General features: G+C 35.6%; 1 protein-coding gene across 2 annotated transcripts; it reads right to left on the bottom strand.

Annotated features, from left to right (window-relative positions):
* Nucleotides 1-392: 392 nt before the first annotated feature.
* Nucleotides 393-26,483, bottom strand: LOC129369125 (uncharacterized). Of its 2 annotated transcripts, none has more exons than XM_055044505.1 (29): nt 26,042-26,483; nt 24,955-25,006; nt 24,845-24,862; nt 24,704-24,766; nt 22,606-22,680; nt 21,913-21,990; nt 21,735-21,818; nt 15,436-15,516; nt 15,138-15,230; nt 14,921-15,010; nt 14,731-14,811; nt 14,435-14,503; nt 14,102-14,191; nt 13,926-14,012; nt 13,781-13,855; nt 12,976-13,065; nt 12,798-12,869; nt 12,626-12,697; nt 11,762-11,851; nt 11,603-11,674; nt 11,454-11,516; nt 11,056-11,139; nt 10,874-10,963; nt 10,683-10,757; nt 10,198-10,278; nt 2,516-2,584; nt 2,159-2,281; nt 1,932-2,082; nt 393-1,359 (listed from the first exon to the last, which is right to left on the bottom strand). In XM_055044505.1, exons 1-29 carry the CDS (start codon nt 26,345-26,347, stop codon nt 897-899), a joined length of 2,937 nt encoding a protein of 978 aa, XP_054900480.1. In that variant the 5' UTR covers nt 26,348-26,483; the 3' UTR covers nt 393-896. The 2 variants fall into 2 exon arrangements, with proteins under 2 accessions (XP_054900480.1, XP_054900562.1); XM_055044587.1 differs by having other exon boundaries at nt 14,740-14,811.

The following is a 26,483-nucleotide window of genomic DNA, read 5'->3' as shown; positions in this document are numbered from 1 at the left end:
CATCCGCATACATTGAGATCTACTAAAGTACAGGACGGTCACTGAGGCATTCAGGAACACCTCGGAATAGAAGCCATTGCAAGCGGATTGTGAAATAGTGTTGCATTTAAGTCAACTTGAAAAAATTAGTATCCAAAACAATTATGTAACTTATTGTGCAAGCTTTTTGAAATGACTTTTAACCATGTTTAAAAAGTAGTATACATTTTCTATGGTTTTCTAATATGGCTCGAGTTATTTTGAATTAAATTTGTTTCAGTTACGAAATGGACATCAGAGCCTTGCATAAGTGTTCTTACTGCTTGAACATTTTGACATTTTACTACAAGCACAAACCTGAAGGCTTGACTAAAACAATGTTTCTATTACTATGAAGTCAGAAAGAAAGAAAACACAGTTTCATTTTTTATTTTATTTGATGTTTATATGCTCCAGAAATCAGGTCTTTATAGAAGTGGGACAAAAAGAATCACACTGCTGAAGTTTAAACATTTTGGTCTCCATTGAGAGAAAAACAGTGAATTCTATTTAATCAGTTACATTTACTCCAATACCTTTTTTGGAGAGAAATGTGACAGTTACAAACATCTACTCTATTCTTCTATAAATCTATCTCCATTTTTGTTCTGATTCATTTGTGCTTTTATCATATTTTTGTTTTAAATACTTCTCAAATTCTAATTTGATCTTGTTTATGCTTAAGAACTCTTTCAGTTTCAACAAACCTTGTTGTGACATTTTTGTGAGTATCTGGTTGTGCTTAATGTCGCTATCAGTGAGCTAATGTCAGCAAACAGCTCAACATTTCAACAGTCATATTTATTGCAAGACAGAAAAAAATGAAGGATTTTGTTTTTAAAGCACTTTTACAAAAATAGGGAACTTGTAAGACTTTTTTAGGTATTCTTGAATTTAATCTTACATGTTCTCGCACTTTTGTTGTCCCACATGTACAACAGTCTTTTGTTGGGATAATAGGACAGCATAGCTAAGGTACCGTCTCCTGCCCTTAAATCAAAACTTGCATCCAGATGACTCTGTGTCATCAAATCAAAGGCATATGTCACACGCTTGTCGCTGTTATCGGTAATATACACCACCCCACACACAATGAAAGCATTTCCTGCTTTTGCTGAAGGATAGTCAGTGTTAATTATGGACTGCACAGAAAAAGCGTCTGGGTCGAGTTTTGCCACCATCATGTTATTGTCTATATACGAGGCAAAGATGACCCACAGTCCATTTTCATCCACGGCAAACTTGAAATAAGTCTTTGAGTTGTGGAAAAGATATCTCAGGCCATTATATCTGCTGTTTGGCATTTCCAGGGTGCTTGTATTCTTTGTGTTCAGGGTAAACCTGTCGAACAAAAGTATTTGATAACGGTTAGATTATAGAAAGCCGAAAGAGATAACAGTGGCTTACAAAAAAAATATTCATACTACTTGAACCTTTTCATGTTTTCTCAAGTTTCAACCATACATTTCAATGTATTTTTATGTATTTTATTTGATAACCAAAATAGCACATAAAAGTGAAATTGAGCATTTTAAAAGTGTGGCATGCACACTTTTAATATATGTATATATTCCCCCATATACTCTATATAATAACTACATTTTTCTCCACTTAACTGCAAGCCTTTTGTGTCTATTACTTTGGAAAATACCTATATCTGACTCATTCTGGATGGAGAATATCAGTTTTCAAGTCTTGCCTCAAATTCTTGATTGAATTTAGAGTCAGACTTTGACTAGGCCACTTTAACTCATGATTATGCTTTGAGGGCTGGTGTCTTGCAACAGTTAAATGTGTGTTGAAAGAGACAAGTTGCAGGAGAGTTCAAGATGAATGACAACTTTTGCATGGTACATTAAATCTAAGATGTTCAAGTCAGAAAAAGAAAACGCAATTAAAATTAAAACACTTACTTCAAAAGATTATTTGTTCCTCCACTGTGGAAGTAAAATGAATTCTTGTAAACAACATGACCACAGCCTTGGTAGTACTTCTCAATATCTAGAAATTTCTGCTTGGTGTCCGGAAGCATTGAAATGTTCTTCAACTGCTTCAATTCACGACCTGTTGAAGTAAAAGTTCCTTTGTTAATGCAGGGAATGACACTTCAATCAAAGGAAATAAACTCTGAATATATGACCTGAAAAATGTTCTGCCACCCAGATCCGATCATTAGTCTGGGATGCATCCGACATCCAGGCACCGTAGGTGAATTGCATGTTAGTAGACTTTTCTGAACATTTGATGGCTTTAATACTGCAACCTAAATAAAATAATGCAAAAAGGTGACACTAAAAAAACACAGTGTAGATTTAAATTGTTTAATTTATAGCTGGATTTATACCAATTTTTAATTAGTAGCAGCCAGCTGAAATATAATCTGAGTAAAATATGTTATGAATAAATTTATAACTTTTAGGAAAGGTCTAGTTTTTTTCTTGCAGAATGCATAGAAAAAGATTATTTATTTAAGATTATTTCAATAAATAGTTTTTACCTGTTTTTGTAATTTTTTCATTGTCAGTTTCGTTGTTTTTCTTGTAGGCTGGGACACGTTGGGAAGACTCTGAGAAGGGGAAGAAATGGAAATCCACATTAACATAATGTAAAGTTATGCTTTAGCTGTGTTAGATTTAACATTCAAGAGCTTGAGAAATGAATGAATACCTGTTTTAAAGGAAAAAAAGTATCTTTCAAACAATTTATGCAAAAAAAAATTACAAAATTCTTGTGTGAAAAAAATATCTGATCTGTAGTAACAGATCAGGCTTGAGACTCTGGCAAATGGCAAAGAGCAAAAATCTTTATTTCAGTCGTTTGCAAACGGAGAACACAGAGCAACCACAACACAACAGCTGTACCTACAATGGGTTCTGACTTGGAGCTGCAAGCTCTTACTATATATAGGACTCTCTATACAATGTGGTCACTCCCTGGCCCAGAGCCAGGTGAACAGGTTTGATGCACAGTCAGTAGTGGACAGGATGCATCTCTCCTTACTGAAAGGTCAGTTAATTATTTAGTTGACAAACATCTACTTGTTCAAAATATGGGAGTTTCCAAAAATTAGGATGCTAATGGAACAATTTTCTGTACCAAAAACATTGTAAGACCTCGTACATACTAGAGAGACATTAGGGCAGGGTTCCATCAAATCCCATTTTGACAGGTCCCCTTTGACCTAATTCCCCGCAGGCCGCGTTTTTCTTCCATCTGATATAAGCGGTATTTTATATTTAACTATTGTTTATATTCGATTTCAGAAAATTATTTAATTAATTAATTAATTTTCTGTCGTTCTATAGACGCAGAGCTCAGGGAGATAGAGGAGATACAGGAGACTACTGCTTTAGAGTCAGTCAGAACCGGTAAGAGTTTCTTATTTTTGTTATAACTAGTTTTTAGCTCTGAAACTAGAGTTTTTTTTTTTTTTTATGTTTTCTATCTGAATAGTTTATTGTTTTTATTTTCTGTAGATGCAGCGGGTGAAGACGCAGACCGCGTTTTTCCTCGCTATGATGATATAAGCGGTATTTTATATTTAACTATTGTTTATATTCGATTTCAGAAAATTATTTAATTAATTAATTAATTAATTTTCTGTCGTTCTATAGACGCAGAGAGCCAGGAGACTGCTGCTGCTGCTTTAGAGTCAGGCAGAACCGGTAAGAGTTTCTTATTTTTGTTATAACTAGTTTTTAGCTCTGAAACTAGAGTTTTTTTAAAATGTTTTCTATCTCAATAGTTTATTGTTTTTATTTTCTGTAGATGCAGCGGGTGAAGACGCAGACCGCGTTTTCCTTCCATATGATATAAGCGGTATTTTATATTTAACTATTGTTTATATTCGATTTCAGAAAAATTATTTAATTACTTAATTTTCTGTCGTTCTATAGACGCAGAGCTCAGGGAGATAGCGGGGGTTCAGGAGCAGGCTGGTTCAGAGTCAGGCAGAACCGGTAAGAGTTTCTTATTTTTGTCATAACTAGTTTTTAGCTCTGAAACTAGAGTTTTTTTTTTTTTTTTTTTTTTTTTTTTTTTTTGTTAACGTTTCTACTCTCTCTCTCTCTCTCTCTCTCTCTCTCTCTCTCTCTCTGGAGTGCGCATGCGTGAGCGTCTGCTGCTGCATGTGTGGAGTGGAAGGAGGACGAGTGTGAGGTTTTCCAAAGGTTTAAACTTTCACTTTTCACAGTGGTGTTTCACTTTTTTTTTCGCACTTTAACACATTCTGTTTTTATTGGTGTTTGATAGTTTTTTTTCGGCTGCACCAAGCTTTTTAGCTTGGTGCGATGGCCGGGAAAAGTTATGGTTCTGCAGGCTTTAGGAGCCTTTCACGAAGACACGGTATTAAAATACCGGTTGGCGTGGATTTCTCGGTTGAGGAGTGTGGTTTGGCTGTTGGGGAAATTGTCGGATGTGAAAGTGTGAAAGCAGCGTCCAGAATGAACAATGCAGTGGTTTTATTTTTGGACTCAATTGAAAAGGTGAACAGCGTAGTTGAGAGGGGAATTGTTTTGAGAAATACACAAACTACTGTTTTCCCTTTAATAAACCCTGCAAAAAGATCATCTTGTCTAATTTGCCACCTTTCATTAGTGACGAAGTGTTACTGAAGGAATTGTCACGTCACGGTCAGATCGTGTCAGCAATGAAAATGCTCCCTTCCGGTTGCAAATCACCGAAGTTGAAACATGTTGTGTCTTTTAGAAGACAAGTGTTTATGATTCTTAAAAATGATATTGAGGAACTGAGCATAGTGATGAAATTTAAGGTTGACGGTTTTGATTATACTATTTTTGCGACAAACGGAAACGATGAGGTGTTTTGGATGTAATCAGGAGGGACATTCAGTCCGAAACTGCCCTGAAAAGGTTCAAAAGGAGACTGTTCAGGTTAACGAAAATCCAGAGCTGATGACACCAGCGGATACGGTGAATGGAGCTCCAGTGGGCGCAGTTGGGGACGGAGCTCCGGAGGCTGATGCTGGGGAGGGAGACCCGGTAGCTGCCGGTGGGGAAGGAGCTCAAGAAATTAATGATGAGGAAGGAGTTTCAACTGGAGAGCAAAAGCTGTCAAATGTTGCAGAACGTGACATTGAGGATGTCATTAGTTCTGTTGAAAGAACTGAAGAGAGTCAAACGACCACACCTGAAGGATTACAAGAAGAAATGGATTTTGATGATTTAGTTCACAGTGAAGGAAGTCTGATTAGGGATGATGAAAGTGTTTTCAAAGTGCCAAACACTAAAAGAAAATCTAAAGGACCGAAAGGGGTGAAACCTAAAAAGAGTCAGTTTGAAAAAAGTGGGAAAGAAAGTGATTCAGAGACCTTTTGTGACTCTGATAGTGACAGAGAATCTTCTGATTCCTCTATTCCTGATGGCCAGAGTACTAATGGCTACAGTCTAGAACAGATTAGAAGGTTTTTGGAAGTGACAAAAGGGAAACGGGATGTGGTCATAGATGATTTTTTTCCTAATAAAAAATTGTTTGTTGACTCAGTTAAATGGTTAATGAGACAAAGGACTTCTGATGGGCTAAGGGACACTGAAGTATATAGACTTCGAAAACTTGTGCAAAAAGTCAGAGCTCGTATTAAGTAATATGAAAATTAAAAAGCAGTTTAGATGCTGTTTTTTCTTGTTTCTTTGGATCTTTTTCTATGTGATTATGAGTAGATTTAAAATATCATCTTTGAACCTTAATGGTGCAAGGGATGTGAAAAAAAGGCTGTGTATTTTGAACTTTTAAAGTCTAAAGGCGTTGACATAGCTTTTGCTCAAGAGACTCATAGCAACGTTGATAATGAAGTTGATTGGAACAAAGAATGGGATAGAAATCTTGTTCTGAGTCATAAAACTTCACTAAGTGCAGGAGTAGCTATTCTTTTCTCAAGAAATTTTCTTCCAGTGTCTATTGAAATTGAAGATGTTGTATCTGGAAGATTGTTAAAAGTTATTGTTAAATATGAAAATATAAAGTTGATTTTACTAAATGTATATGCTCCTGTGAATCCAAGTGAACGCTGTGTTTTCTTAGAAGAGTTGGCAAATACACTTTTAAAGTGTGGGTCAACAGAATATTTAATTTTAGGGGGTGATTTTAATTGTACAATAGATGATTTAGATAGGAATCATTTGGAGCCACATTTACATTCAAGGAGAATTTTGAAACGTATTATTGAAACTTATGATTTAGCTGATGTATGGCGTCTTAAAAATGGAAACATAAGGCAATATTCCTGGGCTCATTATAAAGAGAATTATATAACTTTGGCAAGGTTAGATAGATTTTATTGTTTTGGACATCAGTCACAAATATTTAGATCATGCACTATGTGTCCAGTGGGTTTTTCTGATCATTGTATGATCATAGGGAATGTGTTTATAAATAATTTTAAACTTAAGAGTGCATATTGGCATTTTAACACCGTTTTGTTAAATGATGGTTGTTTTAAAAAAGGATTTTTGTATTTTTGGAAACAGTGGAGACGTATGAAATGTCAATTTACATCTGTACAGCAGTGGTGGGATATTGGTAAAATTAAAATTCAGCAGTTTTGTAATCAATACACTCACAATGTCACAAGAGAAATGGTGAAATCTATTGAAAAATTAGAGACTGAAATTGTGGAACTTCAGGTTTTTTGTGAGTCCACAGAAAATCGAGGCCATATTCAGGCGCTCAAACAAAAAAAAGCTGCTTTGGCTGATGCTTGGGGTCAGAGCACAGGGAGCTCTGGTACGTTCACGTTTTCAAAGTATCTCTGAAATGGATGCTCCTTCAAAATTCTTCTTCAGTTTGGAGAAAAAAAATGGACAAAATCGTTTCATCCATTGCTTAAGATCTGAAGAAGGGAAAGAATTGACGGATCCTACTGACCTGCGGAAAAGAGCTGTGGACTTTTTCTCAACATTATATGCCAGTGATTACAGAGAAAACTCTGTGATAACAGAAGAATTTCTTAAAGACTTGCCAAAGGTGTCAGACAATGACAATGTTGTTTTGGAGCATGCCATAACGTTGGATGAACTGCAGGAGGCGCTGCTGAGCATGGAAAATGGCAAAGCTCCAGGAATAGACGGCTTGCCTGTGGAGTTTTATAAGTCGTGTTGGCCTGTTCTGGCTGAAGATCTCTTGGAAGTCCTCAATGACAGCGTGGCAAGGGGAATGTTACCCCTTAGTTGTCGAAGAGCTGTGCTCACTCTTCTTCCTAAGAAGGGTGATCTTTATGAAATAAGGAACTGGAGACCGGTCAGTCTTGTGTACAGACTATAAGATCTTCTCAAAGGTTCTGGCATGCAGATTGAAAAAAGTGATGGATCAAGTTGTACATATTGATCAGTCCTATTGCATCCCTGGCAGATCAATAAGAGACAACATAACTTTAATTCGAGATTATTTGGACCTCTCTAATTTATTGGATTTAAACTTTGGTCTAATTTCTATCGACCAAGAAAAGGCATTTGATCGAGTGGAGCACCAGTATTTATGGAATAGTTTGAAGGCTTTTGGTTTCTCCTCTGGGTTCATTGCCATGATTAAAACCCTTTATTGTGGCATTGAAAGTGTATTGAAAGTCAATGGTGGTTTAAGTGCACCTTTTATTGTAAAGAGAGGTATTCGCCAAGGTTGTGCAATGTCAGGAATGTTGTATTCTTTGAGCATTGAACCTTTGTTATGTCAAATCAGGAAAAAGTTACAGGGGTGAATTTAAATGAAATATCTTTACCTTTTAAACTTTCTGCATATGCGGATGATATTGTGGCAATCACAAAAGAGTCAGATGTCTTTATTTTAAACAAAATTATTGAGTGTTTTGGGAAAATTTCTTCATCCAAAGTCAATTGGAGCAAGAGTAAAGCTTTGTTAGTTGGTAAATGGACAAAACAAGAACCTAAATTACCTGATGAATTAAAGTGGTCGAAAAATGGTTTTAAATATTTGGGTGTTTATCTGGGAGATCAATTTCAAGTAATGAAAAATTGGGAAGGTTTCTTGAACTGATGGAGGGTAAATTAAAGAAATGGCACTGGCTTTTGCCACGAGTCTCGTACAGAGGTCGTACACTAATTATTAATAATTTGGTAACTTCAACTCTGTGGCACCGCTTATCTGTTCTAGAACCCCCACCAGGTCTTCTGGTAAAACTTCAGACAATCATTTTGAATTTCTTTTGGGACAGATTACATTGGGTCCCTCAGAGTGTTTTGTTTTTGTCAAAGGAAGAAGGAGGGCAAGGTTTGATTCATTTAGAAAGTCGGAAAGCAGCATTTAGGTTACAGTTTTTACAGAGTTTTTTGTATGGTGATCAAAATGTTTTGTGGAGGCATGTCACAGAGTTTATTTTTTCGAAAGTTGGTAATTTAGGTTTTGGTAAAATGTTGTTCATTATGGACCTTTCAAAATATTGTGTAAAGTGTTTATCACCGTTTTATGTGAGTGTGTTAAAAGCTTGGAACCTCATGGAAACAAAGAGAGATGGGACATCCACATCTTTACATTGGTTGTTACGTGAACCCGTGCTCAAGGGATCTCGTTTGGGTTCAGCTTGGGACAACATGGTTATGATTCCTGAACTGTTGATGAAAAGAGGGGTGGTTACGTTGAGACATCTGCTTGAACTTGTTGGATCTGGAATGAATGATGCTGTTTCCTTGGCTCGAAGATTGGAGATTCACTCTTTAAGAACTGTAGGCACTATGCTGGCGACATTTAAGCGGATGTTATCAGAAGATGATAAAAGACTCATAAAAGGATGGTTTGATGGCGTTTTAACGCCTGATAAAGCTGATCCATTCTTTAAGTTGTGTGTTAAGCCACAATTGAAAGATCTTGAATGTTCTGGACTCTTTTTACAGAAAGATAAAAAAGAATGGACACTTTTGGACTCTGTGAATGGAAAGATATTATATATGAAATGTGTAAAGGCTTTGAACAAAGTAAAATTAAAAGATAAAAAAGATACTCCTTGGAGAGATTTTTTCAAAGTCGGTTTTGAGTTTAAACCTGTATGGGGATTACTTTATAAACCACCATTGACTAAAAATGTTGGTGATCTACAGTGGAGAATTTTGCATGGAATTATTGCAGTTAATGCTTTTGTTTCTATTATTAATCCTGGTGTGTCAGATAAATGTCCTTTTTGTTCGTTAAGAGAAACAATCTTTCATTGTTTTGTACAATGTTTTAGGTTAATAGATTTATTTACATTATTAAGAAAAATTTGGAAATTATTTGGAGAAAGCTTTACAGAACAGTCTTTTATTTTTGGTTTCTTATATAGGAAAAAAAAGAAGAAAATTGGACGACTGTTAAATTTTTTTCTTGGTCAATCAAAGCTTGCAATCTATTTGAGTAGGAAATTTAAAATTAATAATGAACAAAATACTGATTGTGCAAAACTCTTTAAGAGTATGGTCAGAGCAAGAGTGATGTTAGAGTATAAATATTATTTAAATGTGGATGAACTAAATGTTTTTCAAAATATTTGGGATTATGACGGTGTTTTATTTACTTTAAATAATTCTGAATTATCATTTATGAATGTGTTAATTTGAAATTGTGGTGAATGTTTATGTTATGTGTATCATCACTGAGTGAATAAATGAGTTTTTAAAAATCAATCTCTCTCTCTCTCTCTCTCTCTCTCTCTCTCTCTCTCTCTCTGATCGGGTGATTTCCATTTCTGACAAAAGAACTCCCTGGCTTATGCTCGCCAGAGGCGTCTAATAACAACTTTATTCTGAAAACCGAATCGCATGAACCAGAAGTTCTACCCGAGGCAGCTGGTTATGATGATGATGATGATGATGAAGTTAGGTCAAAGGGGACCTGTCAAAATGGGATTTGATGGAACCCTGCCCCTAATGTCTCTCTCATACTCTTCTAACATTCAACGGAGAAATTTGTTAGACCTTAGGGCTTTTTCCATCTTACTGTATTTACCTAAACTTTCTGTTGTTATCTGTTAACAAACACTGGCGCCTTATTTTAGTCACTAACAGCCTGCTGGAACTTTTCCAAGGAGAGGTCAAAAGGAAACCTATCTAACTGACTCTGCAGAGACTCCTTGACCTGCACGTTTTAACAGACTGAACAATACTAATGATAAATGACTAAAGAATTCAAATAAGATTCTTAAAAGAAATAATAACAATTTTTACTTCACATTCTCACCACTTTTCATTGGTTTGTCTACAATGTTTCTGCTGCCGTTCCAAGAGTTTCTTCTCTGACTGTCATCAGCAGAAGGTGAAGCTGTCAGAAAAAGAAATAAAGTAAATGCTTTTCTCTTTGCTGAGTAAAATAAAGATTTTATGCCTCAGAGATGACTACTAATGCCAGAAAACAAATAACAGTCTTAATGAGATTTTACATTTATGCACCTCAACCTGCACATTTACAAGCACTTGTGGTGTTAAAAACATTAAAATAATTGGCAGTTCAGTCTCCTGCTGTTAATAGTTTTCACAATCCACCTCTCAGTATGGCTAGAATGTAGATAAACATTTATTTTTCTTAACATGAGAATTTTTTTTATCAACAATTGTTGATTCTGAAGAAATCAAAAGTTGCATTCAAAATATTTGTTTATTGATAGGAGTAAACACTGAATCTTAAGCTTAGTATACTGAATAAATTATGTTTTGTTTGTTTTTTACCATTTTTTACTCTAGTTTCATTCATGACTGTGTCAGAAGTGAAGGTTTTGCTGCTTCGGTTGGTTTCACTCGATCCTGTGGAGTAAAAATAAATGCTAAACATTAAAATTGCCTTTAATTAGAGTAATTTTAACAAAATACCTGGCATATTTTTAAAAATTTTTAATAATAGAATCATTCATTTGTTTGACCTGGAAACAGTTTTGATGGCACATATGTTGCATTTCCACCATTCAAATCATTCAGAGTCCCATTGTTGTCATCTTGAAAAGGGAATGGATCTAGAAATAGTGAAATACGAAAGCTTAACATCTTAGATGGATGTGTATAAAGCAAAACTTCATTTATTAGAGTTGTTTTGTTGTTTTTTTACCCGATTCCAATTTTTTATTTGGAGGATTTTCAGAAACATCTAAGGTGCCTTCAGTGTTCTTAACTGAATGTTGTGTTGATGTTTCTGTGAAAGAAACGCAAAGTTTAACCGTAATAGATACACAGCCAACATGAAATGCTAAATAAAAGAAATTTAAAAACCGAAAACGTGATTTTCCTTCACTAGAAGAATAGAAAATGAATTATTTAGAAATAAAATTATTGTGAAACACAAAATTATCTTCTGAGTTTCCATAATTTCCAAAACATTAAAGGGGATAAAAACATTTGGATCAACTCTGATGTCAAAATCAAATATGACAAAATAAGATTTCCACGTGAATATCTTACATTTTTCAAATATCAGCATCGATATTAACTGTTATAAGATGTTTTTACCAGTTTTATTGCTTGTTTCAGTGATGACCCGTCCTCTGCTGTCATTGAAGGTATCAACTGGACCTACAGGACATAGAAAACCTGTTTTGCATATTTAATCTTAAAATGAATGTAAGTTGCAAGAAGAGGAGGTTTTGAAGTTTAAATACCGTGTAATAATTTTATTGGTGTCTCTGAATTCTCTGCAGTCACCATTTCACCTGCATCAGTCGGCTCTGGCTCTAAAAACATTTCAACAGAAAGAAGTTCAACGTAATGTTTCCTGACTCAGCAACAGAGAAAAATGCACCTAAATCTTGATGGTTTACCAGGTTGTATCTTTTCATCTGGACGCTCATGAGAGCCGGAAACAATAAAAGCATCTGTGGTGACATTAGCTGAGTCTCGTGTTGGTTGTACTGAAAAAGAAAAAAAAAAAGAGATAAGGTTTAATCAAAGAACATCTATGAATATACAGGAACATCTTACTAAATTAGAACATCACCCAAAGTTAATTTATTTCATAACTGAACTCATTACACAAAGTCTTAAGATATTTTAAACTTTTATTGGTGTTAATTTTGTCTGAAAACTGGTGGAAGCCAAAATGTTTGACTGAAAATGTGAAGATTACATAACGAAAAGGGATTCTAGTTCAGAAATCTAAAGAGGCTGGCCGTTCACTGATTACTGTATTCAACCATGCTGGCAGAAAGTTTAGTGGAAGGAAAAAAGTGTAGAAGAGGTCAGTAGACAAGCAGTAGGGATAATAGCAAGCTTTAGAGGATTGGAAAACTAATTCTATTTAATGACCGAATACTGAATTTGTTCAATTAAATTGATTTACAGAAATAATGTGACATTTCAAATGTTTTATATATTTAAATGCACCTATATATTTCTGTAAATATACAATTACTTGTGGCTCTGTAGAAAACTGTCATGTTTTATAAACTCAACAGTGAAACAGTAAATTGTTATAAATCATGGAGTTGCTCCAACACTTCAACTATGTTATAAATACTAAGGCGAACACCAAAGGGCTACCATTGTTTTAAATTGTTTTCTGAATACTCTATTATCTAGGATAATAGCAATAATAGGAACTGAATTTCTACATAAACATGTATTTGTTTACAATGTAATTTATCTAGTTATTCTGCACTGATATCTAATATATCAGGATATTTTACCAGTTTTATCGCTTGTTTTAGTGTCTCTTCTGTCACTCAAAGTGTCTTTCTTCTGATCTGTGCCAAGTGGATCTGCGGTAGAAAATGACATATAAACATTAATTCTTTACCACTTTAATATGAATAAAATACATAGGAGTAGACATTTTTTTTATTTACAAAGCTCACCCACCACTTAACATGTTTCCCCATCCTTCTGTAGCATTTGTTGCCTCTGAATCATTCAAAGTCCCATTGCTAACACCTTTATGAAATGGTTCAGGTAATAAATAAAATGTCAATGAAAGAAGTTTAACACATTTCCTCCAGGAAAAACTCTAAGAGGAGGAAGAAAACATTTTTCGGTTTACCAGGTTCAGCTTGTGTTTTCATCTGATTGTAAAATTCAGAAACATCATTAGAGTCTCTGGTGATATTAGCTGCATTTCGCATTGGTGGATCTGTAAACAAAAACAAAGATCAGGATCCAGTTCAGAGAACAATTACCTGTAAATGAGGTAATTTACAGGTAATTGTAAATTACCTAATTTCTCAAATGGGCACATTGGAGAAAAGTTAATGTATTTATTTATTTAAACTGGTTTCATTACACACAGAATGAGATATTTTAAGTTGATCCGATGAGTCTCGATTACAGCTTATACAAACCCAAAACCCAAAACATTCTAAATAGGACCATGATAATACACATCCTGCAGAAGGTGGATCAAATACAAAAAGTAATGGCTAAAGAAGAGCACACCATCTAACCATTTTCATGGAAAGTTGAGTGGAAGGAAAATGTGTGACTGATCAGCATGCATAAGCAGCAGTGGAGCTGCTCAGTGGTCGTCTTTTTACATTTAGGTCACAGTTTTTGTGACTTAAATGTAACTTCTGAAAATCATGGTCTCAGAGTTTAGAAAACAGTTTGAAGTTTCTGTGTTGTTTTTAAATATATCACTCTGTACACAATGACTCTTCATGAGCGTAACGTTTTATAGGTGAACTGACATGAACATGCAAAGGCAATTACATTATTTAAGATGAACATTTTCCACAATTAAACAGGAATTACTGTGCACCAGTTAGCAATTTCGCATTTGCGTCAAATTCAATTAAATTGAAAATATATGGCATTCTGTACATTGTATCAAATAAATTAAGACATTTTACCACTTTTAAATGTTGTTTCAGTGTTGACCTTGCTGTCATTGAAGGCATCCCTGTTTAGCATTTTACCAAGTGCTCCTGTAGTAGAAAATGATCAATTAGATATTAAATTTCAGCACAAAAAGTTTGTGTTTTGAAGGTTAATGACCTTGTAATAATTTGATCCATCCATCTGTGACATTTTTATCCTCTGCATCATTGATAATCCTGGTGTGATCTCCATAATCAAACGATTCTGGTAGCAGAGAAAATTTTAATAAAAAGACATGTAACACAGATCCCTTCATTAGTTCAATCAAACAGAGAAAAAAGTTGTTTTATTACCTGAATGTGTGCTTGTTTTTTGTTGATTGTTATATTCAGAAACATTAAATGTCTCTCTGGTGATATTATCTGAGTGTAGTGTTGGTCGTTCTGTAAAAATAAATACAAGATTCAAGTATGGTACCATTGAAACAGTGAAGTCTGAAACTCATATAAACAGTCTGTCTATGCAGTTTACACCATATATAGTACGTAATATTAACTTTATAAATCAAATATTTCACAAGTCTTTAATTGATAAGGCATTACAATACATGCCTTATTATTTGAACCAAAACTTTAATGACAGAACAGAAAACAGAGGCATTTTTAATCACACTGTCATGTCTTTACCACTGTCGTAGATCGTTTGCACCCTGCTGGCATTAAAAGTGTTCTTGTTTTGGTCTTCACCAACTTCATCTAATGTAGAAATAAATGTTACAAATTGTATTTCAGTTCCAGTAAATAAAAACGCAATGAAAATGTCAAACCTATCGCTAATGAATTGAAAGACTTCTGTAACATTTTTAGAGTCCCAATCATTTTTATAAATCAGCTCTGACTCTATTGACAAAAAAGAAACATTTTTTTTTGTTCTTGTTGTTTTATGTTCTACCTTTAGATAAATCTCAGTGGTGGGATCTTACCAGACTCACGTTTTGTGTCTAGATGTTCCTCAAACTCTGAGCCATTCAGGATATTTCCAGCTGGATGAGGTTTTGGTATTTCTATAGAGAGAAGTTAATGATTATCTGAAAGGGATGTTTACTTTTCATGCAAATTAAACAGGATTACAGTTATCTAAGGTCATCTTTGATACTCAAATAAATGCAATACCAGGTTTAAAGTTTCTATGACGAAGTTTCTCAAAGTCCGTGTTGTTCAAAGCTTCTTTGTCATCATGGTCAACGTTAGGTGTTGGTGACACTATAAAAACACAGTATAGATTTAAATTGTTTAATTTATAGCTGATTTTATACCAATTTTTAATTTATAGCAGCCATTTGAAATATAATTTGAGTAAAATATGTTATGAATAAGTCCCAGAATTTACCTGTTGTCAAATGTTTTAACGTTTCTCTTCTGATTTCTGAGCTGCTGTTCATCCAGTGTGCAGGTGAATAATCTGGACGAGGCGAAATTAACTCTGTAGAAAACACAACTGGGATAACTTAATGCAAAACAGACAAAGATGGCACAATATACTCTCGTTGTTGGCCTAAATCATAAAGTTCCAGCCCAGATTAGATTTGTTTTTTAGATGAAAATGACTGTAATAAATCCTCCAAACGTGAATGACTCAGACTTTGCAGGAAATAAAAGCAGACTTGTGTAATATCAGACCTCCTTACCACTTGTTGCTGTACTATCAGTGACATCTGAGCCGCCAGTTGAAGGATCAATGTTTCCACCGGAGTCAACAGCTAGAGACACTAGGAGACAGTTTGATGGAACGTTTTAAATACAAATAAAGTGCCTCTCAAAAATCTGCAATTCTTGGCTAAAAAAAACCCCAAAATAAAACATTTTAACTGTAATAAATAATTTTCTGCATCTAATGTAATATTTACAAATCAAAGAAAAAAATGCAAAGAAAAAAAAGTATTGGAGCTCCTTCTCATTCAATTTTCAACAGCATGGTAGAAAGCATGGTGATCAATTGAAGAAAATATAGAAAAAATACAAACAAACTGAGGGAGCTGCAAAAGTTTTTAACACGTACGATTTGTGCTCAAGATGTTACAGTAATCTGCTGTAATCTGCACATATGACGGCTACACAATAAATGTTTGAAAACATCCAGGTTGGGCTGGGATCTCCAAAATACTTGTGTAAGAATAAGTTTCTGTCCGATGAAACCAAACTTTTGGGCCAAAGCTCCAAAGCATGTCTGGCCCATAAACGTCACTGAGCATCATCACAACAAAACACGGTGGTGGCGGTAGCATGCTTTGAGGTTCCTTTCTTCAGAATAAACTGGGATTTTTGTCAAGTTTTGTTCTAAAACTTTAGAGCATCTGCTGTAAGGATACATTTTAGGTGAACAGGAGGTGAATTTTATTTTTCAGCATCACAAGGAGTCCAAATATCCATTCAAATAAAAGGGGGAAAAAAGACTTCAGAAGAAAATAAAAACATTTTAAATAGTTGAACAAACATGCTGAGTTAAATTTAGCTAAAAGTCTTTTGGGTAACTTCAAGAAGGCTTTGAAAAAGATATTTTGTCACTATCGGATATATTGCAAGAACTGTGTGACTTAAAAATTACCAAATGAATATAAAACATTAGAGAGACATTAGGGGTAGGTTGTCATCAAATCTCATTTTGACAGGTGCCACGCCCCTTTGACCTCTATTTAACCCCCCCCCACCCCCCTCCTCCTCCTCCTCCCCCTCCTCCTCCTCCTCCCCTTCCTCCTCCTCCTCCCCCTCCTCCTCCTCCTCCTCCTATTGATTTTTATCTTTTTAAAGAGTAATACCAATACAAGAACAGTTATTTAATCAAGAAAAATGTATATAATTATATACTATGCCTGACTTTTAAATAAAGATGGGAGATGTTACTTCTGATTCTGTGCCTGTGTTCAGCCTGGCCTACGACTGGGGTCTGAGCTGGGGCTTGATCAAATATACGGCCTGTGAAATCCCTTCGGGGGGTCGTTCTCAGTAGATCTCACTGACATATGGTCTGTGTGTTAGGTTTTTCTGTTTTCTCTCTGCTGAATTCAGAAAATGCCGTATATCTGACTTTCTTTTAAGAGTAATACAGCACCCAACAACAGTTATTTAACCAAGTAAAATGTATTTAACCAAGTAAAAATGTATATAATTATGTAGTAAAGCCTAGTGAAGTTGAAATAGATGCCGGAGATGTTGCTTCTGATTTCTGTGTCTGTGTTCAGCCAGGCCTACAACTGGAGTGAGCTGCGACACGCAGGGCCTGCGAGAGAAGGAATGTAGTAGCTGCATACTTTGCAAACTTTGCAGGATGCAGACAGAATGATAAATTAGCCACCTCGGGGGGAATTCAGAGCAAGACCCTCATGAACCCTGCTGGACTGTGGCTTCTTAATGTAAGTATTTCTGCTACTGGACAAGAAACAAGGTTAAAAGATGACAGTTGTATTTACTGAGAGCAAGACTATGTCCTTGAGTTGCATTCCAAATGACCAAACTTGTATCACCCATGAATCAAATAATTAAGGAATTGTACGTATTTGTTCATATTTTAAAGGTATGTAGTTTTTTAGGACCGCTATCTAGTAAAAAAAAGCTGCATAATCTGGCTAGTTGGCTGTAAACCTCAGTCACCATGTTTCCTCATCTTCTGAAACAACCACCAGGCAGAGAGCAACAGATTGAATCAAACAGGGAATCAAAAGGCTAAAGTGCCAATCAGGTGCAAGTTGGACGGTTTAAAGTAAGAGAAACCAGATACTGCCTTCAGAGCATGCTGAAGATCAACAAGCAAGCAAAACATTCACAAAATGGATGTAGAATATCGGAGTTCAGGAATAGAATTGGAGTACAGGATAGAAGAGTTCACTGAATAAAGACATTGCACAGAAATTCAGACTGGGAAGCTAACTGGCGAATTGCTAGCTAAGTATGTAGAGCAGGAAAATAGGTTGGATTTACTTAAATTTATGCAAACCAATTGCCTCAAAAGATTCAGTTACTGCAACATATAAAATACAAGTGTAGTTACACTGTGTAATTTTGGCAAAGAATATTCTTAAACTCATCCAGAATATTATTCTCTGCAAAACTTCTTTTATTTTCTACCTACAGCAGCAGCAGCAGCAGCACCAGCAGCAATATATTTGCTACATACAATAAAGATACACGGTCTCATTTTGTATTTTTTTTTGACATAGTTGTCCTGTTCAAAACCTTGTGGTTTGCTTGAGCAGAAATGGTGTGGTGTCTGCTGGGCATGTTAAAACGTTAAACATTTAGCACACAAAATCCTCACTACTTTCATATAGTTCACTTTTTTATTTTTTTTTTAGTTGTTGCGTGGACTCAATTTAAATAGATTAACTGATAAAGCTTTTTTTTTTTTATTGTTTGTGTGTTTTATCCAAAGATTCCTGCCAATGGTTTAACCCTCCTCTTGTCTTCGGGTCATTTTGACCCGAAGACAACAGGAGGTTGTTCTTATTTTTTCGTCAAGTTCACATTTGAATTGCTGCAGCAGAAAATTCCATCTGAGTTGTGAACACTGTAGGTCTGATTCAGGACTGTTAGATTTCAAGTTTCTGTATGCAGTTGCAATTAAAAAAATGTTTTATAAGGGCTTGTCCTCGGGTCATGTCAACCCGAGGGCAACAGGAGGGGAAATTTGAAAAGATATCAGTTTTACGGAGATCAGTGATGCCATTCCATACTGTTTGCCTGTCCAGCTGTGATTTCCTTAGTCTTCCGGTCAGTCTGACCTGAGGCCTGGGTTTGGTTATTTTTATTTCTTTTGTAAAGTTCACATTTGGATTGCTTGAGCCTAAACTTCCCCTGAGTTGTGCACACCATAGTTCTGATGCAGGACTGTTAGATTAAAGTTTCTGTATGCAGCTGCAATTGAAAAACATATTTTTTAAGGGCTTGTCCTCGGTCGACATAAGCCGAGGACAACAGGAGGGTTAAGATGAGTATAAACAACTAGTTGATGATAATTAAGTGATGTTCACTTGGACTTTTTTTTTAAAAAAAGTCTGATGTTTTATTTTACACTCAGAGCGGCCAAAGTCCAGGTTCAGCAGAAGGCTGAAGGCATCTGATTCAGGCTTCAAACTAAGTACCCGTTTGCTTTACTGCAGAGCTTTGGTAAGGTTAAATTTAATGGGCTAAAGAAAATCAGACAGTTGATTCTCCAATGTGAGAAATCCCTTGAGGTAGTCAAGTTTCTTGTTTGTTCAAATTTTGTTAGTCATTTACATAGTATGATGACTAATTAACAGTTGATTTATTAAGTGATCTTCAGTTAATAAATACAATGTAATCTTTCAATTCATAGTTGAAGTTCTATTATCGGAATTCTGCAAATTAAATATTTTGTCGTATATTTCAATAATTCCTTTCATTCAGTCTAAGCTCCCTGAAAAGGAGAAATTACCTTTCAGATCAATATTTTTGATTGCTTTGAGTATCATGATATTTTTACTTCATCTGACTGATATGATCTTCTTTAACGCATGCTGATGGTTCATATTGTTCGTTAATAAGCTTATCATTTACAAGAGGTGAACATTAGTGAACATTAGTGAACAGATAGCATCATGAGAAGCAAGGAACAAAAGCTGTAGATAATTTTAACGGTAAAAAAAAAAAACAATCACCATGTTGTGACCAGCTCTGGGAGAAGGGCTGTGTAGTGAGTGTTTTATTTTTTTAATATTTGTTTTTAGGTAAAGTGCACCATTAGCAAAACTTAGTTAATGTTATTATAACTTGGGGCTAGTTGTCAGAAGATGTGAGAGGGGTTATTTTAAAAAAAAGAAAAAAAATCACTGATTGAATGGTTGGTTGATAGCCAGCATATATTGAAGTTGTGCAACAAAAACCAAACTAAAACAATTATATGAAACCTGAATGGCCATTCAGTTTGATAAATATTTACGACCATCATTCAATAAATCGATAGAAATCCAAGTGCATGCATTAAAACATCCAATCTAAATAATATGAATTGTATTCACTATCTGAATACAGACTGAAAGTTTACATTGATCATTTATAAGCTTCAGTAATGGAAAATTCAACAACTACATTTTGTTACTGAACACACTCAAGTGTGTAAAATGATGGATGGAGGGAAAAAAGCATCATTTGGGCCGAGAAACATACAGCATATAAGTTAGAGACAAAAGTAGTGGATAATGATAAAGGTAACAAAATAATTTACCATGTCGGAGCGTAGTTGTGCAGTGTTAAAAAAATAAAGAAAGAAAGAGAGAAAAAAAAACTTTCAACTCTAGGGAAAGCTAAAACTTAAATATGAGTAGTCTCAGTAAGGTCTGTTTAATAAGTGTCACATATTCTTAAGAAATAAATTTACAAATGAGAAACTTTTACTGACATGTTTCACACTAGCGAGTGTTACAGAGAAAAATGTATGAGTTTCAAATGTGTTTATACCGGCGTTTACTATTTTGGAGAAAGCATGAAGCTCTGGGAAGATCAGTGTTGATTCAGCAGCAGGAAAAAAAATTGAACGAAAGTAGCATTTACAATGATGCGAGGATAAATTTTGGAAAATTCTGGACAAATTCTTTAACCAAGGAAAGTTAAAAGTCTAATTTGAATAACCTCCCATTGGCCTGCTTACAAACAGTCACATATTCTTAAGAAGTACATGTACAAATGAGAAACATTTACTGAAATGTATCACACTAGTGAGTGTTACAGAAAAATCTATGGGTTTCAAATGTGTTTAAAGCGTGTGTCGCTCACAGATAACTGAAGGTAATTACTCTTTAGACAAAGAGCGATAAACTGAGAAAAAAAAAAACCAGATGTGGCTCTGGTCTGCCCTCATGAACCAGCAGGGTTCATGAGGGTCTTGCTCTGAATTCCCCCCGAGGTGGCTAATTTATCATTCTGTCTGCATCCTGCAAAGTTTGCAAAGTATGCAGCTACTACTTCCTTCTCTCGCAGGCCCTGCGTGTCGCAGCTCAGACCTCCAGTTGTAGGCCTGGCTGAACACAGACACAGAATCAGAAGCAACATCTCCGGCATCTATTTCAACTTCACTAGGCTTTACTACATAATTATATACATTTTTACTTGGTTAAATACATTTTACTTGGTTAAATAACTGTTGTTGGGTGCTGTATTACTCTTAAAAAGAAAGTCAGATATACGGCATTTTCTGAATTCAGCAGAGAGAAAACAGAAAAACCTAACACACAGACCATATGTCAGTGAGATCTACTGAGAACGACCCCCCCGAAGGGATTTCACAGGCCGTACCTATATTTGATCAAGCCCCCAGCTCAGACCCCAGTCGTAGGCCAGGCTGAACACAGGCACAGAATCAGAAGTAACATCTCCATTCCAAATCTATTTAAAACTTCAGTAGGCATAGTATATAATTATATACATTTTTCTTGATTAAATAACTGTTCTTGTATTGGTATTACTCTTTAAAAAAGATAAAAATCAATAGGAGGAGGAGGAGGAGCAGGGGGAGGAGGAGGAGGAGGAGAGGAGGAGGAGGAGGGGGAGGAGGAGGAGGAGGGGGGTGGGGGGGGGGTTAAATAGAGGTCAAAGGGGCGTGGCACCTGTCAAAATGAGATTTGATGACAACCTACCCCTAATGTCTCTCTAACATTTCTACTAAACTTAAATTCTATCTCAAAATATTAATTTAAGGAGTTGGAAATGTATTCAATTATTGAAATTTTTACATAGTTCCTGTTTTACATTTTTGTCTTTTAACACATTTGTTTTTTGGGGGTTTATTTGCTTAATTTTAAGGATACATGCCCCATTTTTACTATAAAAGTTCATGAAAGGATTTATTATGGTCTCATTTTTTACATCACAAAAAACAGAAATTTAACGGCTGTGTGTGTGGAGCTTGACAGGAACTGTACATAAAGGTCAACGCTGAATTTGTTTGATTAAAAGTTGAAAACAACGAATTTCTTACCTGGTATAATCGGTGTCTGTGTGACATTTTCGGTTCTGGTATCGTTCAGTGAAACATTAACCTCTCGATGAAAAGATACAGATTCTAGAAAAACAGACAGAATATGAGATTTTATTCTTAAGACATTATAACTGAATTTCTCAAACAGTCTTTTTCCCCTTTGTCAGTTTTTACAAACCACGTTTTGTGTCCTGAACGGGTCCAGTAACATTCAGAACGTCTCTGGTTTCATTGCCTGGATGTGATGTAACTCGATCTGAGAGTAAAGAAATAAATTAAACATGCTTTAGTTTGCATCTAAATCATCTTTCTTAACGCTTTTTAGTGAAAACTGTCTTAGCCACGATGTTGTATTTTGTGCTCATCGAATGTGTTGGTGGTGTCCAGGAAAGGAAATTTATGATTCATTTAAATTAACTAATGAAAAAAATAGCTAACTATAAAACACATCTAAATTTAGCTTACAGACAAAAAAAAAATGTCGGGTGATATGTTTCATTAAAATATATGATGGAAATAATTTAATTATTTAAATCATAATTAAACTGGGAATCATCAAAATTTTAGTTTGATCATTTTAATGTTTTTTTCCAAGTTAATTTAATTTATTTTTAATTAATTTAATTAATTTAATTTAATTTCCAAGTTAAATCAAATCAGCACTTTGATTTGATTTCTTAATGCAGCCAGAAATCCAAATTTTTTGGCCAATTACAAAAAAAAATGTATCCCGATAAATTTAAACCAAGCCTTTCTCCAAGCAGGTGTCACTTAATCAATTTTTAATTGTGTGTTGGTTTAATTTGTTCTCTGTTTCTTTTCTTGAGTGAATAAGAACCACATTGCTTTCTTTAATTGTTGCTGTTCTTACCCTTTGATTTATTTCTGTGATTCCTACTTTTTGCTTCAGTCGGACAACAAGCAGGACAGGGAGGACCAGGAGGACCTTCACAAAAACAAGTAGTCAGTATTAGGACACATAGACTCCTTAAATCTTTTACTGCAGTTGTATAATTTCACTCTGCAATATTTGCTACAGTTCTCCCTTAATGTTCTAATCAATGTGAATGGCAACAAGATTAACTCGGGTCCTTGTTTAAGACTTTTTGCTTTGACTAGGCACATTTGTTTCAGATAATTAAACCACAGTGAGAGCCATTATCTACGAGCAAAGAAAACATGGAGCAGTGGTAAATCATCGGCCAATCAAAACGACTCCAAGATCACATTTAGGCATCGGTAAAGGTCAGAGTTTATGAGTCAACAATAAGAAAAGAGTTCTGAGGCAAAAACCACTGCTGACCAAAGACAACACAAAGGTCCGTGTGAGACTTCCTGGAAATGTCTTGATGAATTTCAAGACTTTTGGGAAAATATTCTATGGACTCAAGAGGCAAAAGTGTAACTTAGTCTGGAGTAAACCTAACAGAACATTTTGGAAAAAGAACATCATACTGACGGTCAAACATGGTGGTGTAATGGTCCGTAGCTGCTTTACTGTTTGAATAACCCCATCCATCCATTTAGACTAGCATGTTAAAATGGCTGCAAACAAATGCACAATTATACAACTGTAAATCTTTGAAAAGCAGAAGTAGAGCCTTCTGTACCACCAACAAGCAAGTGGTTTCTGGATGGTAAGTCAACAACAAAACATTTGTCTTCTCCAGCAGTCATTGTACAGCGCATGCAGCGGTAAAACCGGCTGACCAAAGGTGCTGGAGCTCTGTTTGCATTGCTAGGTGATGGCCTGGGCTTTAACGAGGTTGCTTAGGTAACAGTGCCAGCTGATTGGTGATGTAACATGTTGGAGGTTTTTTTAAACTGTTCATTTTCCACATACCAAAAGCATTAACTTATTGCCAAAACCTGGCTGGGTGCCTTTTTTAAAGCGTTTGGTGTGTTTTTAGAAGCAGCAGAAACCAAAACGGAAGAACAGAAACGTGAAAAGGGTAAATTTTGTACAATATGTTCCCTTCAAACTCAAACACTTTTGGGTTAGGCACTAGATTACCAGCAAGTCCACATCTGAATGGTTAAAGTCCAGATTGAAAGCCTATTGAAATGACGTTTTGTGACCTTTAACAGGCTCTTCATGTTCACATTTGGTCAAAATTCTTCTACAGAAATGCAGATGACTCATTGCCAATTATTGCTAATAATGGTTGTTGCTGCTGCTAAAGATTGTGCAAACAGTTCTTTGATTTAGGGAGATAGTACACTGTAAAAAAAAAGTATAAATATAAAAAAATGTCTATTTCTATGGTAAAATTCTGCCTGTATTTTACTGTAAATCACAGATGGGTTTTTTTACAGTGTATTTTTAAACACAGTCAGGTTTGTTCTTTTATCTTAATAAATGAATTTTATTTCAGAAACATCTTTTTTTTTAATCAAGTTATATTTCATTGATTTTTAAATTTACTTGGAGAGAAAAATGCATCCATCTCCTTTGAACCGTCGCTCACTTTTAGAGACTTATCTACATCTCATGGTACATCCCAACTGTTTAAAATACGTTGACACATTATGATTATTTAAAACTGCCATAACAAAAGTCTAAACCACAAAAACAGGATGGGCCTGAGTTAACTGCTACTCTTTCTGAAACTTGTGAAACATGACAGGACAAGACAAGTTCTGTTAGAGATTCAAAATAAAAGGGAGTCAACACTGGATGTAGAAAAGTTGTTCACACGCTGCTTTTCTTGTTTACGTTGAATAAAAACATTCTGCAATTTGCATTATTTAACTGCAACAAACAAACACATGAGTGTAGTAAACATGCATGCAGCTGCAGACAAAGTGTCCTGCAGACAGTGAGTGGGATGCCCAGATTATGCAATCGCAGCCGAACAATGACAGACTGTTTGAAACATGGAAACAACTTTGGTGTCTGGGTTTCTTCATCTGTTTGGGCTACTGTTAAACACAAGGGCTTTCTCTCCATGATCTGATTAGAGTCTGACCTGGTCGTCCTCGTCTGCCATGTGGGCCCGGCGCACCCGTCGGTCCTGGTGGGCCTGGCACACCTGATACGCAAAAATACTCATTTATGCAACAGCGATCCTTTACGCAGATGCTCCTTTACTGAAGTGTGAGTTTGTTACCTGGGGGTCCAGGTGGACCTGGAAAAAGGGAGACATAAAATAACAGTTAAGCTTTAAAAAGTAACGAAGCTGCAATGAAATAAGAGTGTATTAATATAAAATATTCCCACCTATTAAACAAAATCCTCTGGAGCTGTTGCACAGATCTAGGTAGGCTTTGATCTGAACAAAACAAACAAAGACGATCATTAGAATCAGAGCATCTACTGTGATTATCTATCTATTATCTGCTATTCGGATAATCAGAATCTTAACACGAAAACATTTCCAAGCATAATGTTCCTAAAATAACCTGGCACACTTCATTTGTTCAATAAAACCCGATGAAATGTAGATTTTTATTGGTAATCTTAAGTACAACTTTTATGTCTGCAAGCGTTTTCACTCAAGTAGATCAAAACAACAACTGAACCATTGATCATGTCAAAGCAACTTTAAAGTGGTATATTTCTCCTTTGAGGAAGTGCCAGGTCTTTCAGGCTATGAGCTGAGAAAGCAGCGGGCATGCTCCGCCACTCCGCGTTTTATCCAGGGAAGCATTAAAACACACACCCCTCTAAATCACTGTAACAGACTCGTGCATTCTTTAAGCAACACACATAGTTGTCTTCTGCCAAATGGGAACACAGACACATTTATGTTTCTTAGAAATAACTGCTGAAACTCTTGGAAAACTGTCCCATTCAGAATTTTACACTGAATTGCAGAAACATCTTTTGATCACATACCAGATGAGATTATGACATTATACTAGTTATAAAATGTTTGCATAAATATCAGACATGGTTTTATGAATTGTTTGTTATATTTGCCAGGTTTTAGTGAGATCTGAACAATACATTACTGAACATGTACGTAATTAATAATTATATTCCCTTTCTACCATTTCATAATATGTTAAATCTTAATTAATTACCATCAACATTCATACTGTTCTTGGAAAACATACTATTTGTAATACACTCACAAACAAAAGTGCAACTAATTCTATTTTTTAGTCTATTTACATTCATTGTGAAATTAATAAATCTGAATTTTTGTCCCTTAAATGATAAATGATGCAATACATTAGCATTTTTTACTATATCCTTGTCCCACGTGTTTAAAATGTTAATGAAATGTTGTCTGTGTGTAAAATAGATAAACATTAAACAGTAAGTAGACAAGGCTCAATGTGCAAGCAGTGAGTTATCTTACAGGAACCACAGAGTATGTGACCAGCATCATCTTGTCCTGCTCTCCCTCCTGGTTCCGTCTGCTGCGCCGGAGTTTCCTCAGCTCTCCAGTCTCTCCGAGTTCATCTGGCAGCAGTCCTGCTTGCCGCCTGCAGCACTGTGCCAACTCCTGCATCTGGGACTCCAGCCTGACCAGCTCCTCTGCCAGCTCCCTGTGCTGAACCCACAGCAGAACCAAACCTGCACAGCCCAGCAGCAGCAGCAGCAGCACAGACATCCCCACCAGCAAAGTTTTCCACAGGGGAAAACTTTCTCTTCTGTCTTTCATGTTGTTGGTGCGCCAGTCCTCGCTCCTCAGCTGCACGGATATCTGATCTCTGAACCTCACCAGCACACACAGCACATATCTGAGAGGCGGCCAACAGATGAGACGTCACACTCAAGCTACTGGAGAGAAATAAACA

Source organism: Poeciliopsis prolifica, unplaced genomic scaffold (assembly GCF_027474105.1).
Source record: "Poeciliopsis prolifica strain line A6 unplaced genomic scaffold, Auburn_PproV2 SCAFFOLD001, whole genome shotgun sequence".
Lineage (NCBI taxonomy): Eukaryota > Metazoa > Chordata > Actinopteri > Cyprinodontiformes > Poeciliidae > Poeciliopsis > Poeciliopsis prolifica.
This window is presented reverse-complemented; position numbering and strand designations above follow the sequence as displayed.